General features: G+C 42.7%; 1 protein-coding gene across 1 annotated transcript in view; it reads right to left on the bottom strand.

Annotated features, from left to right (window-relative positions):
• Positions 1 to 1,152: 1,152 nt before the first annotated feature.
• The window catches only part of SLC5A8 (solute carrier family 5 member 8), a 29,638-nt gene continuing 9,342 nt past the window's right edge, over positions 1,153 to 21,448 (bottom strand). Inside the window, exons 3-15 of the mRNA XM_009284130.2 lie at positions 19,813 to 19,864; positions 18,156 to 18,223; positions 17,174 to 17,328; positions 15,655 to 15,795; positions 11,551 to 11,680; positions 9,912 to 10,000; positions 8,618 to 8,730; positions 7,511 to 7,578; positions 7,123 to 7,209; positions 5,904 to 6,097; positions 4,605 to 4,708; positions 2,790 to 2,875; positions 1,153 to 1,284 (exon numbers count right to left, since the gene is read on the bottom strand). Of these exons, the coding sequence (XP_009282405.1) occupies positions 1,153 to 1,284; positions 2,790 to 2,875; positions 4,605 to 4,708; positions 5,904 to 6,097; positions 7,123 to 7,209; positions 7,511 to 7,578; positions 8,618 to 8,730; positions 9,912 to 10,000; positions 11,551 to 11,680; positions 15,655 to 15,795; positions 17,174 to 17,328; positions 18,156 to 18,223; positions 19,813 to 19,864 (1,419 nt within the window). The remainder of the gene's footprint in view (positions 1,285 to 2,789; positions 2,876 to 4,604; positions 4,709 to 5,903; positions 6,098 to 7,122; positions 7,210 to 7,510; positions 7,579 to 8,617; positions 8,731 to 9,911; positions 10,001 to 11,550; positions 11,681 to 15,654; positions 15,796 to 17,173; positions 17,329 to 18,155; positions 18,224 to 19,812; positions 19,865 to 21,448) is intronic.

Raw genomic sequence — 21,448 nt, 5'->3', positions numbered from 1 at the left:
CCCTGGAGAAGTCTTCACTAAATGACAGCCTCTGCGATCCCTTCCCCGTCCTGGGGGATTGTGCAGTGGACTCTGCCTGCCTGCCAAAACACACGACGTGCTCTTGCCTGATCTGGACCAACCTTGACCGTGAATCCCCAAGAGTGACGACAGGGACTGCGTGAACACAAATGGCTGCATGAGGTTTCAGCTCACAGCTCCGCAGATAACAGCAGTGGCAACTGCAGGTGCAGCCCTCCCTTTTGTCCAGTACAACAAAGAGGGCCCTCTTTGCATTAACATCTCTGCTGCACTACGCCCAGCCCAGTGCAAGAGCAGTCCTACGCCAGCACGCTGGGAATGAAGTAGAAGACTACTGTGGTTCTGCTATATGGCATCGAATAAAAAGCCCAAATAGCTCATTTCCGTCATGAGGACCAGCTCTGTAAGGGCAAGACAGGGCAGATAGGGCGTGAAGGGAAGGATATTACTGACCCTTGCCTCTACCCATCACCAGAGACACTCTTGTAGCTTCCAGCAGTGAGCACAGAGGAGGAGATGCAGGTAACCAGGGAACAAGTGGCTTAATAAAAACAAACATATACAACAAAAACAGAAAAATAAATATGCTCTCAGGATTAGTCCTACAAAGGAACCAGACGGCACTAAATACACCTCCTGCACTAAAGAAAGACCCACTCTTTCTTGCAGTCTGATAAGGTCCCACAGCCCTAATCTCTTTATAATTTCAATGCCTTAAAAGAAAAAAAAAAAAAAAACCCTACCAGCCATGTCTGGGGGAACAGTGCTCTTACCAAATAAAAAATTTACTCTGAGAGTGAACTGAGATTGAAAGCAGATATTTTCCAGAAGGCTCAAGAATATCAGGCAAATATTTCACATAGAAACATTGCCTTAAGCCCTGTCACCAAGATTTGGGGGTGGGGGGGGGTGGGGGGAGAGAGGGAGGGGGGGAGAGAGGGAGAGAGAAAGTGCAAGAAAGACCCGATTCCTTTCTTGATTACTGTCAAGGTCATGCAAGGGTGACAGTGCCACGAAGCTCAGCAGACCCCTGCCCATGACCCCAGCAGGGCTGGTAACTGACCTGGCACAGAAATGTCAACAGTGATTTACATGAACAAAACTGTCCTTGTGGGCTGACATGGCCCCATGTCATATATGAAGGCCATTGACTTTGTTCTTATCACTTGCAACATCCATTTCAATGTGGCTGAAAGCAGGGTTGTCAGTTCCTTCGGCTGCCACAGTAAACCGTTTCGAGTCCAACACTTCCACTTTCTCTGGCTAAAAAACAAAAGACAAAAGCCATGCTGTGAAGTGAAAGAAACAGTCTTCCTCTCTTTGACCTGCATGCAAGCAGAGTCAGGCCTGACATACAGGATGCCTTGCAGGAGAACACATGGTGGTTGCTGACAGAACATAAATAGTTATTCATTGCAGTAGCTGGTATTTTTCTAGGGGCATGGAAAGTTTCTTATTGCATAAGGTACTAGTTATGTAAAATGTTCTTGTCACATAAAATGTTCTTGTCCTGCAAAGTGTCTAAAACATTTTTGGGTGTGCAAAGTTCTAATTGCTGTTTTCATGTCTAGTGATCTGTCACCACCAGGTCCCTGAGCTATTGACTCCCAACCCTTGGTCCTTGCCCCATCTTTGACATGAAGAGCAGATTAACGTGCATCATTGCTTTGATGTTCTACCTCTGTTAAACATAATGAGATGCTGAGCTCTTCACGTGCAGGAAGTTACTCAGTTCCCCCCGTTTTTTTTTTTCTCAACAACTTTCTGCATTATTTGTGATGCCAACCACTTGTTATCCAGCTCCCAGCTGTATAACCAGGCAGACACTTGTTTCTGACTCTGGACAGAAAATAGTATGGCTGTGGACACTAGTTTCCATGTGGGTGTTTTTTTTTTCAAAAGACTTCAGGGATTAAACTCCCAGATAGTGAAAACAGATGTTGGCCCATTAAAGACAGTGAAGGACAATAGCTGGATAGCTGGTCTCCAGTCCTGACATGGGCAAATAGCATTACAATAATACTGTAAAAAGCCCTTTCTCTCCCTGGTGTTCATATCCAGAAGCTGAAATAAATGAGATCATACTAAAAGGAGTTGTCATCATGGAGGCAAAACATTTTGCAAACTGGACCATCTCAAAGATACTATCATTGCCTGTACTGCAGCACTCAAAAAGCACTGAACAAAGCTGAGCTTGAATGTTCACCATCCTGATGATTGAAGAGAGATCTAGAGTTTATTTAAAACAAACAAACAAATTTCCCCTACCTTCTCCCTTCTAAGGGATGTTATTACCCAATCATGTCTCCCCTTTTCTTGTATCTTAGGGAGAAAGCTAGGAAACAGATACACTAACTAGAAATGTTTTCTCTCAAACAGTAGCTGAAGTTGCAAAAAAAAATCCAGACTTTAGAGAAACGTTTACAAACAAAGGAAGCTTTGCTGAGTCCGAAGCGTGCCTTGGGCCAGCTTCCAAGAGACTAGTGAGGGCGTATTTTGGCAGAAACACGGAGAACAACTGTCCCTTGTCTCAGCTGCTGCTCTGTTGTTCACTGAAGTCAAGCTGTGGCCAAACATAGCTTCCCTGCCTATGCCACCTGCTTTACTCCTACCCGCCGTGTGCTCTGCTACTGCCTTAAAGCAGACAGTCATATCAGGCAGCATCAGGTGCTATTCATCCTGGTGGGGAAAAAAAAGGCCAGGGACTGTTTGCCTTTGTCCCCAGGAGGAAAGATTGTTTTAAATCAGAGATGCATAATTACACTTACTGTCTCAGATTTAGACCGTGAGAAGTTGGACAGGAAGTCTTCCTTGGTCAGCAGGAATTTACGATCTGTGTTCTGCTTTAATCCTCCTGCAAAATAGGCAGGTTTCAGTCAGCCAGGTTTCCACATGCAAATGATATGTCAGAGCCCAGCCATGGGCACCAGGCCAGGTGAGCAGGACAGCGTCATGCAGCAAAAGCCATCAAGCAAACACAGGCCTTAAGGATCATTTCTTTACAACGATGTATACTGTGCACCTCTCAAAATATAAAATGATCCTCAAGGTCTACTTGAAATGCCTTAGCCGTTTCCCAGAGTTTCCCAGATCCGCCTCAGATTTCTCATTGTGTAAAAAACACTGAGACAATAATCAGAAAAGGATGAATCCCATACAGTGATACCTGGGACCACCCTGCTAGTCCAGGAGCTGCAGTACCAAGTGCTGCCCAGGAGCCTGAGCCCCAGTCCTCAGCTCCCTGTCAGCAAGACTCCTGTCTCCAGAGTCCCCAGCAATTTTTATAGGGAGTTATTTAAGAAGGGCAGCCCCAAGGTCGGGGGATGAGGGTTAGTGGAATGTTTGGGCATTTTTAAGGCATGGAAGATTAACTATTCTTGTGTGGGAATGTGTGTGGGAAAGAAAGGAGATGCAGGTGCTGGGAATTAGCTCTGATTGCACCTGAGGCTTAAACAGGATCTTGTTCTGCAAAAAGCAGGGTGACACTGTGGTTGGGTCAGTTCTTTTGGGTTCCTGTTTCCTGGGCTGAGGATCTCTCATCTGGATTTACTGAGTTGCCTAGTTTTCATGCTTTGTTTCATGGCCTGTGGATGACCCGGTCCCAACCTGGTAAGAGGCAAAATTTGTCTACAGGCATCGCTATAGCAATAGGAAGAGATTATGATGGGAAGAAAGAGGACAGCAAATCTGCTAGAAACTCACAAGGAGAAGAAAATGGTAGAAGTGTAACTTGTGCTTATTAGTTTCAGGGCACAGGGAAGCTAATGGAAGTGAGTTTGTCTGCTGGGTTTGGAGTTTCATAGTCCTGAAGTAGGTCAGACTAATAGGCCTGAAATCTATCAGCCTCAAAGATGAGGGCTGTCATAGGAATCTGGCTGGGCATACGGGGGAAAGCTGTGAGAGCAGCTGCTTTTGTGCTATTTCTGCCATGCATGAGGTGGATGACAGGTACACTTTGCATCTCACCTAGATACAAGAAGAAGTGAGGCCATGGGCTGGAACTGAAGTCCCCACTCTTATCCGCGGGGTGCTGCTTTTTGCCCCTTGCACAAATAGTACAGGGAAACTGAGAAAGAAGCTAACATAGCCATGCGCAGCGTCTGCAGCTCTTAGGTACGTGCTTGGGGAATGTGGTGAACAGCATGCACTGTACAGGTGCAGACAATAACCCTTGAGTGCTCTGAACTCACTCAAAGCCAAACTGCTTTTGTCCTCTAGAAGCATGGGTGTACCTCCTTGCTTGGAGTTGTTGCCATGTTCAGGGACAACCCTTAAACCTCCAGCTCCTGCTGGCATCTAATAAAACAGGAAAGACAGATGACATATCTTTTTTGTTCCTCAGGTTAAAGAACTGCTGAAACTTCTTTCTCTTTAGAAATTTGAAGTAACCTTTGCTGTGAGCAGAGAATAGGAGTGGGATGCAGAAGGGTTGAGGGGAGGAAATAAGAATTAGGATGGTAACCTTTATACAACATTTGCATTAGGGTCACCGGCACTTCCTGTGGCAGTGAGAGCTCTCCCTTAGGTCATCTTAGTTTGAAAGAGATCTAAGACCCATTAAGTCACAGCTCTGGAACTAGTACCTGTTAGGAGGCTGATAATTATTCCCACAACTACTGTGATAAGTGTCCCAAGTGTGCTGAAGTAGAGATAAGACAAGGAATACCAGTTGTCTGCCAGGGCAGGCCTGAAAAAGAGCAGAAAAAGTGTTAATCTCTGCTTTCCTATTCCAAGCAGCTTGAAAATGTTGTCTGATCCAGACAGAGTATACAGAGTTACTTCTGAACCAAGCGACCTGGTACTCTTGAACTACCTCTGTACAATAAAATGTGCACTGAAAATCTGTTACAATTCACAGGACAGGTTCCTTCATAGGGGAGGAGACTGGTCAGTACAGTGAGGCAACGCATGGGACAGAGCAGATGAAACAGGACAGTCCTCCTGTCTCTGCTAGGAATCTAGTGTGGAGCTGAGCACTGCAGCTATCCAGATGAAGGAATAACTTCTTTAGAAGGGGGGACATTATTTAAAGGAGGGTACACACACAAAAAAAGTAGGAAATCAGCTATGTGCAGCTCTGAACAGCCAGAAACAATAGGACAACTGTCACACCTTATTTTTTCTCCCTGACAATGTGCTCTGTTGCAACAGTTGCTTCCGCACAGCCATGAGCGATGCTGGAGGCCTCGTGTGAGAGGTGTAGTATATGAAACTGGATGTTGGGCACCCAGGAGTGTACCACAGTATCTGTTGCTGATTGTACAATGCTCTAAGGTGTAGGGATTGGGAATCCCTAGAAATGAGTTTTTTCAGCGTCTGTCCTGCTGTTCCCTATATTGTCCTTCATAACTGTTACACTTAATTGTGATTGTCCAAAATAAGACATACAGTAATTGCAGAGGGGAGAAAATCCCTTATATTTTGCCCATTATACGGGTTATGCCCTCTTCTGAATTTCCTGAATAGAACTATTTCTGCACAGACAAGCTGTTGTAGGTGGAGCTGTTAAACTCGCAAATTGCCCTTTAACTGCCTACTACTTTAATTCATATGACAGACTGTGGAAGTTAATCCAATAACTATAAATGTTATGCTTTCTTTAACACCATGGTTCCCGGTAAGGCATATCCAAGCCTTTAGACTCAAATATTGAACTGAAGCTTTTCAGGTCAATAGGAAGATTCACTTTGACTTCTGTTCTGGGATAACTCAAACTTCACCCTGACAGGGAAAAAAAAAATCAGAGAAAACTCCTTCATCTTAAACAGCCTGGTAGGTAAACCAGGGGTGGATAGTTATAGTAACCCAAATGCTGGACAGATGTTCGTGTTGCTTTAAAACAAATACATGCTTTGTTGATTTCACATGATGAACTTGTATACCTCTCTGCAGTTGGTGTGTTGAAGACTGTTGTTAATGGATTTTCTGTTGTCATCAAATTTTCTGAGGATATATTACAGCCTGCAGTTGAGAGATATAGTGGCTTGGTCCTCTCTGGGAGTGGAGGATAAATCTGAGATCCGATTCCAACCCAAAGTGAAATAACAAAGCCAGTGACAAGACCCACAAATGCACCCTACAAAACAGAAAATGAAACTTGGATTTACATGAAAAGCAAAAGGATATTTGAAAAAAACAATACCTAGATGAGTAAGAAACAGTCAAGATAATCTAAACTGTAGGCTCCGTAGCAAAAATGAAATACACAGCTGGGGAGAGCTGGGGAGTTTACTTCATTCCCCTTTTGGGAAATTCAGTGTTTACTCACAGCTCCCGAGCATACTTCTTTTTATTTTGCCACTATGCCTTTGCAGTCAAAGGATATGTTTGGGCTGCGTGGTATATGGGAAAATACTGCTTTATTTGAGGCCCTTCTTGAACAAATACAGAAGCAATTTTTCCTTTTTCTCATGTGATCTGTTTTTGCAAAAGTCTCTTCTACTTCAGGGTGGGGTTTTTTTTTTTTTTGCTGACAGCTAGTGTTTTATTTTTTTTTTTAATACATTAAAATTTGCAACTGCAAAGAGGTAAAGGTTTGTGATTAGTGAACCTTACTAAATAGCAATCCTGTCAGACTAACCCATGGACCATATTCCCAAAGTTCGTCAAATCCATTTTTTTGATGGAATAGCTTTTTCCTCTGGAAATGATAATTTCATGATACTGAAGCACTCTGAGAACACCCCAATTCAGTCTGCAAGTGCTTGGGCCCCATTTTCCCAGCCTGACCCCCTCTTGCTCAGACAGGCCAGCATCCTCCGAGTCTACTCGTTCAGCTACATCTCAAGACACATTGTTCCCTGCTTCTAAAACTGTGTTTTCGAGAAATCCTTGCCAAAGTTTAATTTTTATTTAGATATTTTTCTTTCCCCCCTCTGGTCATGTAAATCTCTTCATGGGATGGAAATTCAAGTTCCTATACAGCCCCGTTCATCACTTCCTTGGGATAAGGAGGAAAGGGAGCAAGGGGAAATGTCCTCATGGAAAGTATCAGACATCTCTCTTGCTGCCCAACACAAAATTATTGGGGAGGGAGGGGGAAGGAGATGCCCAAAATTATTAATGAATTTTGGACGAACAGGGCTTTAAATTTCTACTTACAATTCCATTTGCAAAGGAGCAGAGGATTCCCAAGGCAAACAGTCCTAAAAGGGGGCCACCGACCATGCCAAAAATGCTGAGTGCTGCCTGAGGAAGGGAAAGAGTCTGCTATCAGGTGTGGCGTAAGAAAGTTAAAGCCTCCAACATGGCAAGAAGGGAAGATGTTGAGGAAGAAATTACAAGTTTTTTTTAACTGGTGTGTACTCAGCTGGCAGGATTTGGTATAGTTACGTGGATGCTTAGAGCAGAGGCTGAGCCATGGGCTGTTTGATGCCAGTACCCAACAAAGATCAAAAATTAATCTCATAATGGTATCCAGCAATTATTTTCTTACATAATTCATTCTGGGTCATTCAACATGGGCATGAAAAAGTGGTCTGACACCTACCTGCAACAAGGCTCCCAGGAGAGATGCCAGTGCAGCCATACCAATGCAGACTCCACCGTAAAATAGGCCTGTGTGGGAAAGGCAGAGTGATGCGTAAATCTGCCCTAATGGAAATGTTTCCATCTAACCCAGCATGGCCCCTGACATCTCCAAAACAAACCTGCTAGTACCTGGTTTTTTTCTAAGAGAGCCTGAATTGGCCAAAAGGTCAGGTTTCTGTTTACATTAAGAGGAGATCATGCAAACTTGACAAAATCCTCTTCCTGTATATTACTAACGATTAGTTAATAAATGGCAGCCATATGGATTAGCCATAGTGGCAATACTACATGTATTGTTGGGATTTCTCAACTAATCTCCTGTGTCATAGTCCTTATTTCAAGGGAATGATTTTTGCTTCTCAGTCCAAAGTCTTTGGTGCAAGAAAGTAAATGCTGTCAGATTACTGGGAGCTGGTGCCATGACAAAGAACATCCCAGGTCACCAGGACGTAGTGTCTCTTCCCAGGACCCGTAACACTGGCTTACTTGTTTTTTCCACCTCCACCCCTGTTGAGTTTCACTGTATAAGCAATAGGTTTATCCAACTGTTTAATGTGATATGTCAGGCAACTCATGATACCACCAACAACAATTTTGGCATGAACATTGTTTGCAATAATGTTTAAGAAACTGCTCTCAGGTGAAAATATTTAATACTTGTCACCTGCCACCAGTCTGCCATGCTCATTGGTATGGGCTATGACACCATGTTGGGACTGTGGTTTTTCCATGCTTACTACAAGCACTGTCTTGGAAAATAACAGCTGTTTCAGTCTGAGACATTTGGCTTTGTAGTATTGTGAATCAATATTGAATACAGATGAGTGCGTCTTTGCTGCTTAAAGATCAAACAAGATGGCTTCTTTTTTTTCCTTATGCTCACTTGAAATAGCTTGTCCCCCATTCTGTGTAAAACCTATGCAGCTGATCTTGTCTCCCCCAAGTATTGCACCAATGTAGTCCTATTGGGAATGCACTTACTCCTGACTTACACTGCCATAAGCAAGATTTGAATCAAGCCCTCACTTTGTAAAGCAAAAGTGGAAAAGATATTTTCCAGACATACTCATCCCCATGGAAATCCATGACAACTTCTTTTCAGAGAGGGATCTGAAGTGCGGCTTAATGAGGTCTTCGACAGTCACGGCAGCCAGAGCATTGATGCTGGAGGACACTGTACTACAGAAGGCAGGATTTATACAATTTTTTTATCTTAGAAGCTGAAATCATAGATAACAGATGGGTTACTGGCAGAGAGAAACTGCCACTGTCTAGAACAGTGTCAGAAAACTAATGTAACTAACTGCTGTATTGGTTGACATAACTTACTATTCCAGGTGATGCAGTTAATAGCTTACAAAAATTGTTTAAAATAATTGCTCTTAGTGAAGATAAAGCAGATCTTGTTGAAAAGATGGGCCTGGAGAAGTCAATGAAAATACCTATTACATGTGGCTAAGCTGTAAACACTACTGGTATATGTGATACCTTCACAAATGATCTACACAGTGTATATCTGGGTAGGTAAAATTCTTACATGCAGGTCACTGATTACTTTGAATGCACTCTCAGAGAAGGATTCAGATAATCTAATTATACTCATCTAAAAATTAGGCATCTAGTCCAAACAGAACTACTCCAGGCTCCCTATAGGGTCAGAGAAACCAGCACTCCTAAGGCACAAAGCCAGTCAGGTGATCTTGCGTCTGTGTACCTTGCTCTTGCAAGCCACCAGCTTTTCCTCAGCACGTGAAAAACAAGTATCCTGGCTGTTCCCTCTATTTATGTAGCTACAAGTACTCAGAACAAAAAAAATTATTCTGGTGCCACATTCTTAATTTTCGTCATTTTTATCTGCTTACTATTGTTCAGAGCCTTCCTCGAGAGAGGCGGTGTTTCCTAAAAGATGCTCCTTGGGAAAGCTGAACAAAACACTCCCCACTATGGGATAGAAGGGTTTGAAACTGGAAAGTTAAAGATGAGCAGTAGGAAATTCCCCCAAACTGTAGTTATTTTGTGTAACCACCCATTTATAATACTTAAAAATTTCTACAGCAGAGGGGCTTTAAAAGCACAGAGAGGAGGATTTGTTAATGCTGTACATCACGTGTGGCTAGCTGTTTCCTCACGCTGTTAGTAGGGAACTCCAAACAGCTTTGAGTCTTAGGACCTCAGATCACCACTGTTGGAGACCATGGATTTTTAAGCTGCATCATCAAAGAGGTTATAGTGCTTTTTTTAAAGAACAAAAATTAGCTAGACAAAGAAATGAAATGCAAAAGTTTTAGTATAAATGCAACTTTAGCTCTAACAAAAAAAGAAAAAAAAAAAAGACACTAGGTTCCAAATTACTAAATTACCTTAATGTTCCACTGTAGGCGCTAGCCACAAAAAGACCTGGCATTCCTGGAAAATCATGGAGAATATCCAGCACTAGATATGGCATTAGCTGAAAAATTCAGAGTAAGAAATATTACTATGTTGCCCTAATTTTTCTTTTTTTCACTGTATTATTTTTGTTATAGCCTTCTCACTGGCATTCTGCCCAGCTGTTCTAATTTTGAATGTCCCATCTTGCACTATTTATTGGCTTTCTACAAAGAAAACCAATCCTAAAACATCCACTTGAGTTACAGCAAAGTCTGTTTAGACCACCCAACTAAGGTGAGCCTATAGCTGTGCTGTCAGGCTTGCTTTCCAGTGACGATGGTATAGGAAACTAGTGCTAGGCAGCAGGTAGTCTGTATTGTACGTCACTCTGTTGGGCTTGGGTGCCACGGTAGATGCTTATGTCTGCTCTTGACTCCACAAAAAGGATTTTAGATACAGATTTTAGATAACCTCAGGGTACCTGAGAACAATTTCCATATGGAAACCATGTGCCATTTGTTGACCTTTGCAAGATCTGAGTGCTGGAAAGAGATACAGATTTCAAGATTTTCTTCCTGTGAACCATAGTTTTTCCACGGACAAGTTGGTCTTTTTAGTATCTTGCTTCCAGTTTCCACCTGGCAGGAATGACTTAATTTCCTTTGGGTTTCTGCCTTGGCTTTCCATATCTCATCTTATTCTACCCTTAAGGACCAGGTAGCCCTGCCTCAGGTACTCTGTTGTCTGTACTCTTCTCCTGGCTTTCCAGCTATCGTCCGTAGGGAGTTATCCAGAGCCTACAATTATCCCAGGCATAAACATACAAAAAAAAAAAAGACTTGTATGAGTTCCTTGGGCCCTGACTCTGGTCTGTCTATGGGCTCCCAGAGCTCTTGTTCCTCAGGTAAATCTCCTGCTCTGGGCCTATTCAGGGAGAGGCAGCCCATCAGTTACAAGGTGGTTTCTCCGCAGCACGGTATGATGCAGTTTGATTGCCCAGTTCTCCTCCGAAGGAGGGAAGGATTCACCATCACTAGCAAAGAATTGCCTGCTGGTAGCCTTCTTCCAGGCATGTGCCTCGGGCACGATTATGTTTCGAGTCTGAAAAGGCTTTCGCCTCCCTTGGCACAGAGCGGTTTAGGTCAGGTGATAAAAAGCAGCTCGCAAGGGCCTGCAGTCACTCACACAGGCACCGCTCGTTTCAGCTGTCCCGGGCAGCAGCCTCCTCCCCTTGCTTCTCTCTGAAGCAGTTTCACGCAATGCTGGCACTCCCAGGCCCATTTTGAGTGAAAAACCCAAATACCTGCAGAGGTGGGTGGACTGACCACTCTCCATGTCGCTAGTCTCCCTGATGCCCTCCTTACCTGGCATTGAGAGACCTGCAGCTCCAGGACAGCTAGGGGACGCTGGGACTGAACAGTGCCGAGGACAGGTCTGCTGCTTTCTCCAGGGTATTCCCTCCCGCCATGGTCTCAGCTTAATCCCTCAGTGTTACAGACTCAACTGATATGGGACTCAGGCATGTCATTATTCCCAACCCCCTGACTCTTGAACAGCCCCCCGTCTGGTTACTATGGCTGCAGAGGAAGATGCCCCCTCACCATGTTCCCTTGAAATGTGGGGCCCTACCTGGTCGAGTGCTGACACCTGCTTTGCCATCCATGGGTCGCAGTCCTTGTAGATGGAGTAGAGGGCCAGGCCGCACAGCGCCGCACAGGCCAGTATCGCCCAGAGGCCCAACAGGTTGATGTAGAGGGACCTGCACCAACATGCACAGAAACACCATGCTCAACACCCCACAAGACCCTGCTGGGGCCAAGCGAGCAAGTGCCCGCACCAGCACCAAGGAGACCTCCTGGTCTGTGGCTGCCCGCCAGAAAGGGAGTCACAATACGGCTCCCAGCATTTCACCCGGTGTGAGGTCAAGTTTTTAAATATACGAATTTCACTTCTTGTTTTCGTGGTACGGTCTGAGTGCCCATCCCCTGACAAAGTCTGCTCAGGAGATGATGGGAGCGATATGGCAATCCCCAGGTTTCATCATGTGCATGAGTTCTACATTGCAGGCAGCTAGCAAGAAGACGCTCTTCCCCCCCTTGCCACACCCCTTGGTAAAGACAAATCCTGGACAGATTTGTAAGGCGGGGTGCCCCAGATCAAAGTGTGGGGTACCTTTCAGTTAGCACCAGCACTCCTTTGCCTCTGGAGCTGCAGTGCCGCACTTACACAATGCTGGAGTTGCCCTTGTAAAGCAGCAAATCACCCATTTCCTCCTGGGACAGTCTCTGTGGGAGGCAGCAACGAGGCACTGGGACCTGGGACCTGGTCTGGAGCCACCTCCAGTTGCCGCTTCCAGAGAGCAGGGGGTTGCCACCGACCCCAGGGCTTCCCCTTTAATAACTAAACAACTTGGAGCCTGGTATGGTCCAGTAACCCCATTGCCTGCCCATGTCCTGATGGGAGCTTCAGCTAATGCTGAGAGCAGAAATGTGTTTTCATCAGGCATTAACGCTACTTTTGCCCACACACAATAGGCAACCTCTATTAGCAGTGAAAAGCCCCTCAGTGAGGGCTTCTCCCTTCCATCTAACTATCTGATCTTCTCAAATGTTTCTCAGCTCGATGACTCCTGGGTCACAAAGTTGTTCTCACCTAGGATGGTCAGTTCAAGCAAACACACCCACCAGGAGCTTGGCCTTGAAAAACAGCGTTCCTTTCCAGCAGTTGCCTCCCGGTTATTTGTGTACCATCTGCCTATACTGATTTAACTGCCTGACAGATCACATACCCTGGACCTGTGCCAATTGCTAAGACCTCCGCTGGGAGGACCTTTGGTTTCTCTGCAAATATATCCATGCTTGCAGTGCTTCAGAAGGCCTTTTAGAGCTTTCAGTTCCCAAGAAGGTAAGGGGCACCAGCCTTTGGACTGCTCTAGAGGACCATCAGGATGAATGAAGAAGTAAACCTAACTTTATAGGCCTTGTTAGGCATTGAAATGGACATTTTCAGAAAGGCATAACGTTTTATACCATAGAAAAATTATTGGCAAGCACAATGTAAACTCTTAAAAAAGACCTATATGAATAAAAGCTGATTTACACATAGTAGGGGAAACTCTGCATTTATGCTTTGTATTTGCAATTAGGGGTGGTCTAAACACAGAAGCAGCAGCACTGTAAACTTCTCTCTAGACCAATTTAGTAAAAATGAAGCAGTCCTCTTCTTATAGATGCTTACATATTGGTTGGATGTCTTGCATCCATTTAGCTGAAGCTGTTCCTGCATTGGCATAATCTACCTTGATATAAGCTGATTTAGCACAAAATTTAACCAGTAAGTTAAATCAATCCGAATCTTTTGAACAGATGTAATAGCAGTATTAGCCTACAGCCTGTAGTAAAGATTAGAAAGCCAAGAGAAACGCATGGAAGCAAAAGAAATTGTCTGAATCCAGCAATTCTTGTTTTTAAACTGCGTCAGTGTTTGACAGTGAAAAGAAAGCTGGGTTTTTTTTCTTCTGATTTACATCCCAGTTCATGGTACACCCTATGACTAAGCACTGAAGTATAATAATTGTAGCACTATTGGAGGGAGGTGTTCCTATTAATTCTGGGTGAGTAACATGGGGTGGAGTTTGGGTGAAGTAGGCACTGTGACTGCACAAAGCTTATTTTCAGTTGTTTGTTTCAGACTGGCTCTAAGATTTTAGCACTGAAACATGCCAGATGATGACCTTGAAAGGAAAGTAGAGAAAAATGTGTTAGTAGCCCATATTTTTCTGAAAATGTAGCTCTCCTGCTCTGAATGCCTGTTATCGTTCATATATGAGCATTCTGTTCAATTTGCCTAGTTTCTGTTTGAGAGTGACAGCATGTGCTCCTATCTACTGGTGTGTTTCTCTAATGGGGTGAAATCCTTTTCCAAAGCCTGAGAAACAGAAACTTTAACAGTGCTACTGTTAAAGGCCTTCCCAAAAACTGCAAGTTGGCATCTGTGAAAGAATTATTTTCTCAGCCCTGCTTTATTATTGTGCTGTCTCTTATAAAGCCTTACAGTAAATGCCACAGGGGTACAAAAACCTATTATTTTGAGCTGATGACATTTTACACTTCTGTGTACAGGTTAAACGGCAGTAAGAGGTGCAGGCCACCAATGTGACTTGCCAGATGTGTCTAATTACATTTGCAAATGAACTAGACAGTCACCACAGAATGGCAGTGTTTATAGTTGTGACAAGCTGCAACCATTATGCAAAATGATTTCTCCACGCAGGGGAAATTCCCTGCACAAGCAAGGCACAAGCAAGATGCCATGGAGTCCAACCACCCACGCCAGCAGGAGAGGACTCTACTGATTAAGGCTGTGCCACCACTAATATGGTATGAGCTATAAATCCCATCCAAACCCCTCCAGAACCAGATAATCTCCAGCCCTGGTCAAAGCTGCTGCAACAGCTCAGAAAATATGCCCAGAAGCTGCCATGGTGCCAGATTCCCCTTGGCCACACTCTGCTTCTGGGACGCCCCGGAGGTGTCTCTCCTTACAAAGAGGGTAGGGAGGGTGCAAGAGAGGAGCACAGCCCTAAGTGCAGCAGGTGCTCAGGAAGAACAGTCTCACTGGCACAAAAATCTGGCGCAATATATGCGGCTGTTTTCCTATATGCAATCATGCCAGGCAGCATTACAGGTGTGGGATGCACCCCCTGCCTCTGCAGTGCCGACAAGCTGGGACCCAACCATGCGCCAGAGATTGTGGAGAAGCCACATAGTGTGTTGGAGATGTGGCACTGTATGCTGGAGACGTGGCTGATGATAAGCATCAGCTCATTCCTGTCTGCAGCGTAAATGACCGAGAAGTAGATTTTTCATTATTGCCATAACCAAAGTATTTCAGTTCTAAACTGTGCATGATTTTGTGGGTATTCTGCTGACTTTATGAAGTGAAAGCCTTCATAAAACTCCTTCTCTGTATGTCACTATTATAGAATTTATAGGGACTATAGTTATGATATGCATTTATATATTTCTCCTATAAATAGACTTTATAAGCTCACTAATAATTCTTAAATCCTGAGTTATGAACTACTGGAATGAAACTAAAGATAAAGGTAAGATAGTAGAGTTAGTAAATACACTCCATTCTAGAGTAAAGGCTGATCAGAAATGTTTAAACTCAAGGAAAACAGAACTCTGACAGTTTCCATACTGAATTCCTGAAGAAAAATTCATTATTATTATGAAAACAAAATGTATGATTCCTCAGCAATTTTATCACTGAATAAAACATTTCCACATTTTCTCATGCATATACTAATTGGTATGGAAAAATCTTTTAGTCTTTACTTATGCAAAATTCCCACACAATGATTTAGGGTTAGGTTTAGTAGAGTAGCAATTAAAGATGCTGTTTTGACATGGCTTTAGCATAAGTACTCTATTATTTGGTCTTTAGGTTGCATATAAACTTAATGCAGCTATTTGTATGAAAGAATACTGGCACAGCGAAACATTCTGGCATGAAATTCAATTGTACAGCAATTATATGTAATTCAAATACCAGTATTTATTGTGCCGATTTGTCTTCTACCTGGTCCACAAAGCAGAAAGCAAAAGTTGTTACCCTTTACAAATGGGTTTTATATAGACAAAAACCATTCCTTTTAAAAAAAATCTCCCTTATAAAGAAGTGTCACTGCTAAATTCAGACATTAAGAGTTACTGTAGGCAGACTTACATTTTTGCGTGGAACCTGCTTTTGCATGCAATGTATCTCTGTACTTGAGACTGGTTGATCCCATATATGCTAGTCCATGTGAAGGTCCCACCTATAACAATCGTCCAGAAGGTGTGCCTTTGCAAAGGATTGGGATTAAAGCTACAATGAGAGGGAAAAGAGAAAACAAATTCAGAATATGAAAATCTTCTCATTATGAGAAGACCTTAATGGCTAGGAGAAAAAATTTCCTCATACTTGTTCTAATACAAACTCTCTTAATTTGGCCAGACTTTGAACATTCAGATACGTGAAATCTGAACTCAGGGAAAGCAAATTTAAAACTCAGAGCTGAAATCCTGATCTAGTGAAACACTCTGATCTGTCCAAAGGTGAAGTTTAACTATTTTATTTGCCTATAAACTACAGTCTTATGTAAAGCTGTATGATGCCTGTGACTGTTGTATTGAAATGTTCCAGTAAAAAGTTTTAATATGCCTGCTTATCTAGAGGGACATCAGTCTGACACCTATATAAAGGTGTGTTTGCACGCCCAGCCTTTGTGGACAGAGCCTCTGTAAAACATTTTGCTGGTTCAGCTCTAAGTGAATAACAGATTTTGAATGGCCATAAATATATATTTTTTTTAATCACACTTTAATACAGCAATAAATTATATTTATCTTCATGAACAATGTAATATTATTTCACCTATTACATGCCTTTATTCCTTTTCTTTTCCCATCTGTGAACTCTATGATGGGGGGAAGAAGCAATGCAGTACAACCACTGCAAATCAGCCAAATAGATTGAAAAAATGACTGTTCATGAGAAGAAAAAGAAAATACCCACAGATGAATTATTTACTGAAGAACTTGGTGAAGAATTTTACAGAACAACCTGATGAGTATTGTGAACTGATAGACAAAAGAACAAAAGGTAATACTTGTCACACTAAACTTTCACTAATAGCACTGGTTGAAGTTTCTTATCAAAAGTACAATAACTTTTTTTTTTTAACCTAAAATGGTTTTTGATTCAACACTGTCAGAATGAATGCAAAATGATATTTTTAGGCTATGATTAGTTACAATAATGGAGGCTAAAATACTATTAAAACTACTTTTATTTTTTCTTTCAGGGAAAAGAAAAACATTTCCCTTTTTCAGACTAGACAAAAAACTATGATTTTTCCAGTTGTTTTGGTTCAGCAGCCGAAATGTCAAATCAGCTGTTTGCAAATTGTAAGTATAAATACAATTGTCCTCTCCTAGTCACCATTCACTTTCAGTGGAATCCAAAATGTGTCCTTAAAACACCTACTTGACAAAGTAAAAAGGTTTTGCTCTTTACAGGATTTTGCATGGTGTAAAACCTAAAAAATATCCTTCAAACTAGGTAAGCTTGTTTAAAAATATATAAAAATTGGGTCACAACTCCTCCCCCCTTCCTCCTTCAGTAGAAATTTAATTTCACAGTTAGTCACATGGGCTGTATTTGTAGGAATAGAGAGGCATGTCATCTGCAAGTACAAACTCACTCCCAGAAGTTTAATCTTCCTCCATAGTAGGAATCATTTACAATGCGTCCAATTCCCTCCTGAACCACCACAGCTCGTATAATCACAGATGAAAATCCAGCAATCATGATTCCAACCTGGAAAACATCTGTCCACACCACTGCCTTCAGACCACCCTGTATGAGGAACAGCATGTATCAGGTACAACGGGGCAGCGCTTTGCACTCACATTCAACTAAGAGAAACGTTATCATCTGTATTATGCATAATAGATGAATTTCATCTTCTTCTTTAATAGAAGTAATTCTGTACTGGAGTGTTTAGGAATTGCATCCTGGCCCTTTTTTGAAGTGCACTAGAATTTACTTTGGCCATACACATAGTTTAATCCAGTATTTCCTTCATCACATAACCCGATTCGGAAGTTTGTATCAAAAGATAAATTGGCAGACAGTGCTCATCTTACATATATACAGTACCACTAACTCCAGAAGGCATGCCATTCATGTGAATAAAAATATACATGATTTAATTCAACATTTACAAATAAATTTGTCACTGAGGTTCCATTTAATAATTCCTACACACTTGGTCAATTAACACTAATCTAAAGACCATGTGGCACTTGCTATTTTCAGTGGCTCTATTCAATAACAGACAGGACCTGCAGTAAGCAGGTGGCTGACAAATTACACAGCTAAACCCTACTAGATTAGAAGAAAAATCACAGGAGGATTTTTAAGAAGGGAAATCTATCTTTTTGCTGTTCTTTCAGCAACAACAGAAGTTTGAAGGTATCAAAACAGAAAGGTTTTGAGTCACATCGTGGCTACCTTTGCATCCAGAGAAGTCCCTGTGTGAATACGGCCCTGTGGCTACAGCTACACTGTGAAATGTACTCCCTTGGGGTAACCCGGTTATTAGGCTACTTTCCAATAAATTCCGTATTTGATGTGAATGGTGAAAGGAACAGAGATTTTTCTCAGCCGAAGAGCCCACGTACCAGCGTGCAGTAGAAAGTGCAGACCACGCCGGTCGCCACCACTGCACCCCACAAGTCGAAGCCAGTGACTGAAAAAGAGGGAAATGGCACCAGTGTGAATGAGGCATTGGGGACAAAAAACTGAAGGTCGATTTTTCACCCCCAATCTGGTTGTTGAAAAAAACTAGAAATCAGTTAAATGCAAAAGTAGGAGGTAATAAAAAATGTCAATGAAAAGATTTGTGTGCCTAAACCAGGGGATTCACCCTAACCAGTTCTAAAAGTGAAACAGTTGTTACAGACATTGGAAACTGCTAAAAAGTTAAATATATTTCAGGATCTAAGAAGCTATTTGTCTTTAATGTGAATGCTGCAAAACAACACATCCAATATGTTTGTAGGCCCCAACTTGGGAAGGTTTTAAAATACATGTCCTTCCTTTGAAGTGCCTGGGTAGTCCCATAGAGTCCTTAGGCAGGGATTTAAGCAGGTAAACAGCATGGGGATGCTCCACGGAGGCAAGGTGGTTCAAACGTGGTCTGGAAGAACTGTGTCAGCCTAAAAGCCTTTCTTTTATTCTTCTTTCTTTTAGGGAAACATGATAGTATGTCTACGCTAGACAACGCTGTGCTGTGGTTGGCGTACAAGCTGTCACTGCCCCAGCTTGGCATGCTCACGTGCTGCCAGGCAGGGCACTGGGGGCTTCCCGACAGATAGCTCAGGCTAATTAGAAACACTGCAACAAAATTAACATGCCAGGTAGTTTGGCATGTATTTGCAGGGCAAATATAAACATCAAGGACATAAAACCTGTGGGACTTATACACTGGAAGAGACCAATGCAGACAGTGTTGGGGTTTTTTTCTTCCTTTTCATTCAACAAACAAGCCAAAAAACCCAGCAAACAGAACAATTGTGATTTTCATTCTAGCCAAAATGATTAATTTTTTATTTGCATTTTGTTGTTGCCTTTTCTTGCCAAGTGGAAAAATTAATTGTGTCAGATTAAAAGTTTCATTTGGCTCCACATAAAAGCTTTTTTCCCCTTTAAAAATAAATGTGGCTCATTTTCAAAGAGTCATTTTGAAGTAGAATATGGAAATATTTCATTTTGTAAATATCACAACAAACACCTTAAACTGAAGATCTCTTTGCTGTTGATTTGGTTTTCCTGGCAAAATGACAGGCTGAGTTAAACAGTTCCAGGCAGCTCAAAACCATATTTACAGAACTTTTGCCTCACTCTCCTCTTGAAGAAGAGCACTTAACCAGGGGAATTAAATATGTGTTTAGTCTCTGCGTTGCCTTCAAAATTTACTTATGTCTTCTTAACTTTTTTGAATGTAGCCATGACCTAAGGATATTGCATGAGAGGTAGAGTAAATGAGAGCAGATTTTCCCCTCGAGCCTATTCTGTAATTTCTTACAGGTAGGGATTAAGGGACTAGGATTACAAATGGGAGGCCTCTATCAGAGTTCCCATCAGGATCAACAGAAATCTTAGAAGACTTCAGAGTCAAGCCTTGAGCTGTATCTTTAGGTGTACATTACCAAAAAAAGCATACCAATACTATATAATAGTATCATAGAATGGTTTGGATTGGAATGGATCTTAAAGATCACTATATGCAGAAAAAATTATAACAGTAGAAGAACAGTTGCAGTATACTCATCTTACCTTGATTTAGTGCTAAAGCTGGAGCATAAATGACAATACCAGTGTATAAAGTCTAGAAGGGGAAAAAAGATATAAGATCAAAACAAATGTAAATTCCTAGAAAGGTGATAGCTTTCTGAGATGGTTTCTTTTCAAGCATTTATGCAAATAAGCAAAAGGCAAGTGGATGAGGTTTACACACGGTTTGCCAAGGAATCTATTACAATTTATTTTCTCAGTCTTGGGATCAGTATGCCTCTCAGTATGCAATTATAATGCACGTGAGTAAGAACAAAAAATACAGCATTAGTTAGTCATTATGGATAGCATTATAAGGAATTACACTCCTGTAAGATGAAGCCATGCATGATGATCAGCAGATTTGTATTTTCACCCAATACAGTAAAGATATAGAAAAATCAAGGGGCTACTCCATCCACTTTTGAGGGCACAATGAGATTCATACACTGATAGCCTCTATAATTTCTTTGTATATATTTTTAAATCCTGTTTGCTTTTTTACCACTGTTATTACTGCCTTGTACTACTAGGACAAGTTCAGCTGTGACGTGGTTCAGGGGATTACAGCTTGCAATGTGCAGACGACTTCTGTGAAGGCCAGTGGTCTTGATTCAAAGGATCTAAATCACAGTCAGGTCCTGAGCTGACTTGCATCAGCTTTCCGTGACTGAACTGTTCTGACTCCCTGATTTACAAGGGTGGGACTTGGGCATGGAAAAGCAGCAGAATCAGACATCATCCAGCATTCAGCAAGCCTTTGCCCTTCCCGCAAGTGTGGAGTCCGCCCTAGGCACAGGTGGTAAACCAGAGCAGGATGGCTAACCGCTGGATTACTCGCTGTGGCTTTTGAGCAAGTCAAATCCAGTCCCTGTGGTGGAGCTGTGCCACATGGCCAGCGGCTACACTGGGGAGACAGCCAAGAGGTCTTGTGGGAGGAAATGAGTATGGAGCGGCTGCTGCACCCAGCATGACCAAATTGCCCTGGCCCTTTGCTGTGCACCTGCTACAAGGACATGCCAGAAAGGATGGTGGGGCCACTGGGGACATAGTTATTCCTACCTGTGTACTACTCCCCACATGCATGTGCACGTGTTTGTCTCTCTCTGTGCCATGAGTACTCTCTAGGTTTTCATATACAGGTTGTATGCAAAGAAAGTTGCTGGTCCTGACCAGTCCCTGGTGAATGCCCCCTCAGCACCAGTTGCATCACTTCACAGCCAACACCTACTGACACTTTCAAGCCCTGTAAATGCTTGACTTGCTGACCATGCAGTGACTGTCAGTGTGGGCTGCTGAATCATAGAATGGTTTGGGTGGGAAAGGACCTTTTAAACCATCTAGTCCAAGCTGGTCCTGACCAGTCCCTGGTGAATGCCCCCTCAGCACCAGTTGCATCACTTCACAGCCAACACCTACTGACACTTTCAAGCCCTGTAAATGCTTGACTTGCTGACCATGCAGTGACTGTCAGTGTGGGCTGCTGAATCATAGAATGGTTTGGGTGGGAAAGGACCTTTTAAACCATCTAGTCCAACCCCCCCCTGCCATGGACAGGGACATCTTCAACTAGATCAGGTTGCTCAAAGCCCCATCCAACCTGGCCTTGAATGTATAAGGGTGGTGGCAGAGAGGAGGG

This window comes from Aptenodytes forsteri, unplaced genomic scaffold (genome assembly GCF_000699145.1).
Source record: "Aptenodytes forsteri isolate BGI_AS27 unplaced genomic scaffold, ASM69914v1 Scaffold60, whole genome shotgun sequence".
NCBI lineage: Eukaryota > Metazoa > Chordata > Aves > Sphenisciformes > Spheniscidae > Aptenodytes > Aptenodytes forsteri.
Note: the sequence above shows the minus strand (reverse complement) of the source record. Positions and strands in the feature narration are given on the sequence as shown.